Source organism: Tupaia chinensis, unplaced genomic scaffold (assembly GCF_000334495.1).
Source record: "Tupaia chinensis unplaced genomic scaffold, TupChi_1.0 Scaffold144111_1, whole genome shotgun sequence".
Taxonomy (NCBI): domain Eukaryota; kingdom Metazoa; phylum Chordata; class Mammalia; order Scandentia; family Tupaiidae; genus Tupaia; species Tupaia belangeri.
The window spans coordinates 108,314-115,547 of record NW_006203966.1 but is presented as its reverse complement, the minus strand read 5'-3'; the positions used below and the strand labels follow the sequence as shown (position 1 = coordinate 115,547).

At 39.3% G+C, this 7,234-nt stretch overlaps 1 protein-coding gene across 1 annotated transcript in view; it reads left to right on the top strand.

Annotated features, from left to right (window-relative positions):
- Positions 1-385: 385 nt before the first annotated feature.
- The window catches only part of LOC102499325 (oligophrenin-1), a gene marked incomplete at its 3' end in the record, with an annotated part of 66,169 nt that continues 59,320 nt past the window's right edge, over positions 386-7,234 (top strand). The window contains exons 1-2 of the mRNA XM_006165966.1: positions 386-406; positions 4,600-4,701. Of these exons, the coding sequence (XP_006166028.1) occupies positions 386-406; positions 4,600-4,701 (123 nt within the window). The remainder of the gene's footprint in view (positions 407-4,599; positions 4,702-7,234) is intronic.

Below are 7,234 nucleotides of genomic sequence, written 5' to 3'. Positions count from 1 at the left end.
AATACACTAGGCATGTGTCTGTTCATTCCCCACAATCCTGACATTATGGAGAATTGGAGAAGAGATTGTGATGTGACCATGCCACATTGTAGGAATATTTCTCCTACTTCACTTCTGTCTGTCTCTGGCAAGCACATATGTCCTCTGGCAGTTTAAAAACAAAACAAACAACAACAACAAAAAACAAGTAATCAAAAGAAAATCCCATACATGAATGTTCATAGCAACATTATTCTTTTTTAAAGAGTTTATTTCTTCCATGAATGAGAGAGTGAGACAGACAGATAGCATCCCTATCATGGTCTCCATGTTGTGATCTAATTTCAGCTTCAGCCCCAAATGGTGGACATGCATGCCTTCAGTATATTCAGAGTGGTCTCTAGACATGAACATGGAACCTTACCATGTAAGTCAGCCTCACAGAGTGTCGTGTTTTAGGTCATGGCAGCATTACTGCTTTTTTTTTTTCTGTTTGTTTGTTTGTTTATTTATTTATTTGTTTAGTAAAGGTTTTGCCATAGGGTATATACACTAGCCAGAGAGAGACAGAGACAGTGAGAAGAAAAGTGAGAAATCACTTCTAAAGTGGATGGCCATGCCACAATCCCCTATTCCATTATCCTCCTGGGATTTTTGGCATGCCCACATATGTACTCAGTATGATTTTCAAACTGCCATGTCCAGTACTGAAATGCAGTCAGATATGTGGGAGTCCAGCACCTTAACCACCATGCCACCTGCTGGATCCATACTTCAGTCTTTTTTTTAAAAAAAATTACTATAGGGCATGGCCACTTACCAGGGTTGAGAGAAATCACCCCCTCTGGGGGGAATGTAGTGGAGGGGTGATCACATCACAATCCTTTGTTCTCCATTCTCCTCTTGCGATTTTGTGCATGCAAACACATGTGCCTGGTGTGTTTTTCAAGCTGCTGTGTCTGGGAATTGAACCATATAGTTGGCCATGTGGGATCCAGCCACCTTAACTACCAACTACCTGCTGACCCTGGCAGCATTATTATTAATAGCCAAAAAAAGGAAATAACCTAAATGTCCATCAACTGATGAATACATAAAGTAAATGTAGTATATCTATATAATCAAATATTAGCCTGTCAGAAAAAGGAATGATACACTAATACCTGCTGTAGTATGGATGAACCTTGAAAACAACGTGCTGAGGGTAGAAAGCAAGTCACAAAAGGCCATATTGCATGGTTCTGCTTATATGAAAGATCTGAAATAGCAAGTCCATAGAGAGAGGAAGTAGATTGTGGCTTCTTGAGAGTATGTGGAGGGAGAAATGTGGAAGTGACTGCTAAAGTATACAGGGGCTTTTTTGTGTGTCGAGGGGAGTCTGGGTGATAGAGTATTTTGGAATTCAGTAGCCGTGATAGTTGTAGAACTTTGTGGATATACTAGAAACCACTGAATTGTGTATTTTCAAAGGGTTAATTTTATGATATGTGAATAACATGTAACAGTTTTTTATTTAAAAAATGGAAACAGAGGAGAAAATTACCCCCCCCACACACACACCAAACTTTACTGTTCCTAGAGAAGGCACTAAGGCTTTAGGGCTCCTGTGCTTTCCTCAATTAATTGCCACTTTAAATAGATTCAGTTCTATGGAAAAATTTGTTCCTACCTATGTTTTGTGTGAAGGTCTCCACCACCTGTGTTTTGTTATTTCAGTTAGGGCTAGGACATAGACCTACTTGAGCTTTATTCACAAGCCATCCTAATTATTTATAAGCCCCTTGAACTTACCCTCGCATGATCATCTGGGTTAGAGTTGACCTGTGTGGAAAGAGTCAGACAGACTTGTATATTATGTGACCATGGACAAGTTAGTTTACCTTATTTGAATCTTCATTTCCTTTACAATATTTATTTCTCAGGTTTCAAAGAATAAATGAAATGATGGATTTTAAGTATCTATCATACTGATTAGTCTGATGGAGGTTTCAGTTAATATTTGCTTCTTCCCTACTTTTCTTTTTCTATTTATGCTTCATTAAAAATAAAAAGTGCTGAGACCAGCAGTTGGCATAATGGCTATGTTGCTGGACTCCCATGTAGTTGACCATGGTTCGAGTCCTAGACCCAGTGGCATGAACTCACACCAGGCGTGTGTCCATGCATGCCCAAGATACCAAGAAGAGAATGGAGGAGAAGGGATTGTGGTATGGCCATTCCCCCTGGGGAGTGATTTCTCACTTTCTGACTGTCTCTCTGGCGAGCACACATGCCCTATAGCAAAAGCCTCTCCAGGGACCAGCAGATGGCGTAATGGCTATGACAGCTGGATTCCCATGTAGTTAACCATGGTTTGAGTCCCAAACCTGGTGGCTTAATGTCACACCAGACGAGTGTGCATGTGTGCCCAAGATCCCAAGAGGAGAATGGAGGAGAAGGGATTGTAGGGTGGCTATCTCCCCTGGGGAGTTAATTCTTTCTTTCTGTCTCTGTCTCTCTAGTCTTTCTAGCAAAAAACTCTCAAAAAATATAAATAAAAAGTACTTAGAGAAAAAGTACATTCCTTATAGGTCAGAAGTCACTTGTTGTGTCCTAGCTTCCTGCCCTGCAAGACTGCTTGTAGCAATAAACCATGGGTGCCATTTCTTTTTTTCTTTTTATCTGTGTGTCCCCTGTTATGCCTCTTCTGGTATCTGACATGTTGTAAGTTCTCATTTTTTAAGTTTGGATTTTTTAAGACAACACTATTGGCATAAATCTGCCAGCCAGGTGCTGAGGGTATTGAAAAATGTCAGCATCAGTCTATGAAAAGCAAGCATAGTTAGTGCTACTTTGGAGGCTGTATGACTTCCAGTGGTGCTGAGCAGCAGAGAATTTAATTAAATATCATACTCAGGAGAATGAGGACCGAGTCCTACATCCCCCATAAAGCTTTTAGGTCTCTTGCTTTCCAGATAAACCTTCCAAGATTCCTCCCATTTTTTCATCTCTTTTTTTTTTTTGTATATATTTTTTTGCCATTTTTCTGTACTCTGCAGAGAGAGATGGACAGGGAGAGGGAGATAGTGAAAAATCACCCCCACCCCCAGGGTGATGGCCACACTGCAATCCCTTCTCCTATGGTCTCCTCTCTGGATTTTTGGTGCACATACACACACACGCGTGTGTGTACATGAGTGCACACATGCCTGATGTGTTTTCAGGCTGCCACATCTGGGACTCAAACCTCAGATGAGGGAAGCAGTGGTTTAACCACCATTCCATGTGTTGGCTGTCCTCTCATCTAATTTTTTTAAGTTGTAGCTAAGCAAGCAGGGAATTTATTGAAGGAGAGGGAAGGAAAAACAGCTCCCAAGAAGAAGGGAGGGGTCCTGGAAAATGGGTTGCTGAGGAGGAACGGGCTGAGGGATTTTTTTGTTTTGTAATCTGGGTCAGTGGTACCTTGTTCAGGTTTGTTTTCAAGTGGGGTTCACACATGCATTTTCCTTATGGGGCCCTCCCCACATCTCTAACATCAGCTTTTAGTATGAAGTCATAAAATGCTTAAATAATACCAAATAATAAATTTGAAAAGGTAATCCATGCAAATGTTTTCCTTATTATTAGACTGTCTAAACACATTATAACTTAACCTTTTTAAGGAGGTATTTAGTTTACAGGGTTTTTTTTGCCTTTTAGAATGCTTTATATTTAGGATATAAAAACTCACTCTTGGGACCAGCAGTTGGCATAATGGCTATGTCACTGGACTCCCATGTAGTCAACTGTGGTTCAAGTCCCGGACCTGGTGACTTAAACTCACACTTTGCATGTGTGTGTGCATGCCCAAGATCCCAAGAGAATAGAGGAGAAGGGATTGTGGTTTGGCTATCTCCCCTGAGTGGGTAATTTCTCGCTTTCTGTCTCTCTGTCTCTCTTTCTGGCACACACACATGCTGTATAGCGAAAACCTCTCAAAAAAAAAAAAACAAACTCTTATGTTCTTTCTTTTTTAAAAAAATTTGAATAAGTGGTTATTATATTTGAAAAATATTGGAGCAGTAAAATAGTAACTACTCTATAGGCTTTTTTTTTAAAGGGAGATTGCTATAGGGTGTGCAAACTTGCTAGAGAGACAAAGCGAAATAGAGAAAGAGAAAATAAGAAATCACCCCCCTCCCCCAGGGAGAATGGCCACTCCACAGTCCCTTCTCCTCCATTCTCCTCTCAGTATGTTGGACATGCACGCACACATGCCCATGATTAGTTTTAAGTCACTGGGTCCAGGATTTGAACCATGTTTGATTACATGAGAGTCCAGCAACATAACCATTGCACCATATGCTGGCCCCCCTAGGCCTTTTTTAAGATCATTCTCTGAGCCGCAGCTCTCAGAGCCTTCAACTGTACTGATAGGAACTGCCTTTTCTATAGATGGAATCGTTTCTTCAAATCATTATATTTGAGGAAGTGAAATTACTGGGACCAATGCAAAAGCAAGCTCTGTTTGTTGTCTTTTTCTTCCTGGGAACTAGATGGATTGACCACATGAAACTTGGCACTGTCTCCTTCATTCTCATTTCTAAGTTGATAGAATTAAAACTACAGATATTTAATCTGTGCCTCCTCTCCCATGTCTAGGAGCGGAAAAAGAAATTTGAAAAGGATGGTGAACGATTTTATTCTTTGCTGGACCGGCACTTACATCTGTCTTCCAAAAAGAAAGAATCTCAGTTGCAAGAGGTATGTTCAGAAAACCTGCTCCTGCCTTGCATTGTCAGCTATACCTTAGAAATAGTGACAGTCTTCTAGTACATGGCTCTCCCCATACCCTGTCTCAGCAGGGAACCACATGTGATAGTAACACTTGTAGTTAAAACCATGACCTTGGATTCAGGACTATGTTCTCTAACTAGGTCCTTCATACCTTACAGTGTAATTTTGTATAAAATACTTTTTAATAGGTCTCAGCTCCCCTATTTGTATGAGGAAGAGTGGTACTCAATGATCTTTGGAGTACCTTTTAATCCCAGATCTCTGATCATGTAGATTCCACATGAGAATAGAGTAAAATTCATTGTATTTGGTACATCAGGAACAGATCTAACTTTTCCCCTTTAGATATTTTGTTATTATTATTTTTTTAAATTCCCTGCACTGGGTGTGTTGGTTACATTGGACTTGCAGTGACTTCAGTTCAAATAAGCCATGAATCAGTGAATGCTTACCACATGCAAGGTCTTATGCTGGGTACAACAGAGACAATGAGACATGTTTCCTGCCCTTCTGTAGCTTACAGCTGAGATGCTAAGATAACAAAGTGTGTTACTCTTATACAAGTACAAAGTTATACTGAGTGTAATGAATATGTATATACAAGTGATCTTGTGGAGCAGAAAAAGTGGAAAATAAAAGACTTAAATTTGGTTGTGAGAAATTGCCTTTGTAGAAGAATGTTGCCCTTATGATTTCAGGTGGTTATTAAAAAATAGTGTTTGACAGGTAGAAGTGGAGAATTAGATCTTTTAAAGGGAGGTGAAAAATTTGGAGGACATTTGGTAAATTGTTTGGCCAAAATTTGTCTTAATATAGGATGGTAGTGAAAGACAAGATAAGATTAGGCAAACTGAGTCCATATTGTTGTGTAGGAGGCTCAGGAGTTTGTGGCCCTGGGTAATCATTGAAGGCTTTCGGTCATGTAAGCAACATGAATAGTATTCTGCTTTAGGGGACTAGGTGGTTCAGCAATAACACAACTGGAACTATATGGGAAAGATCCTGAGTTGGTATCCTGGGATCTCCCTCCCTAAGCATTCTGGGCAAGTATGTATGTGTCCTTGATCTTGGTCATTTGTAACTGGGGTTGGATCACAGTCTGATCTCTCTCTGTGTCTTTGAGCCAATGTAATGTACATTCTGTGGGTTTTGACAAATGCATAATAACATGTATTCATCAGTAAATGTATTCAGGATAGTTTTACTGCCCTAAAAATCCCTGGGCTCTGTCTATTCATCCCTTTCTCCCATCCACCAGAACCTTGACAACCACTGATCTTTTTATGAACTCTGTGTTTTTGCCCTTTCTAGAGTATCATATAATTGGGATTATATAGTATATAGGTTTTTCTGTTGACCTCTTTCAGTTAGCAATATGCTTTAAGATTCCTTCATGTCTTTCTATTACTTGATATTTCACTTATTTTTAGTACTCCATTGTCTAAATGTACCACTTTTTGTTTATTCATTTACCTGTTGAAGGACATCTTGGCTTCTTCTGAATTTTGATGATTATTAATAAAGGTACAATAAATATTTGTGTGTAGGATTTTGTGAATATAACTTTTGAATCTGTTTTTCTAAAAACAAAAGAAAAAAATCATTAGATTTTATGGTAAGAATATGTTTAGCTTTATAAGAAATTGCCGAACTGTTGTCCAAAGTAGCTGTACTGTTTTTTATTCCAACAGCAGTGAGTAAGAGCTCCTGTTGCTCTGTGCATTTGCTGTGATCTGTGTTTTGGATTTTAGCCATTCTTATAGGTCTGTAGTAGTATTTCATTGCTGTTGTAATTTGCAATTTCCTAATGTTATTTGATATTGAATATCTTTTCATATGCTTCTTTGTCATCTGTATATTGCCTCTGGTGAGGTGTCCAGATTTTTTGGGGGGGGCCTATTTTGCAATTGAATTGATTTCTTATGTTTGTATTTTGTTTAAAAATTTTTTCACTTATGCCAAAGACCATGTATGTACACAGGAGAGAGGGTGGGAGAAATCATCTCCCAACAGGAGACTTCATCATGCTACAATCCTTTTTTCTTCAATTCTCCATCCTATCAGGATTTGGGGCATGTGTCGGGCGTGTAAGCTGCCAGAGCCAGGGCTGGGACGTGAATCCTGGTTGGCCATGTGGGAGCTGGCTTCCCACTGTGTCATAGGCCCAACCCTATTGTTGTTTTGTTGTTTTAAGAGTTCTTTGTATATATTAGATGCCATTGGCTAGACTGATCAAGAAGAAGAAAGAAAGAAACCAGATTGATCAAATATGTGATGAAACAGGCAATATTACAACAGACATAGAAGAAATACAAAACATCACTGGGGGATACTTTGAGCGACTATATGCCAATAAACAAGATAACTTGGAGGAGATGGACAAATTCCTGGATGCAAATAATCCACCAAGACTGAATCAGGAGGACATAGAGAACCTGAATAGACCTATAACAAGCCAGGAGATTGAATCAGTAATAAATAACCTCCCAACAAAGAAAAG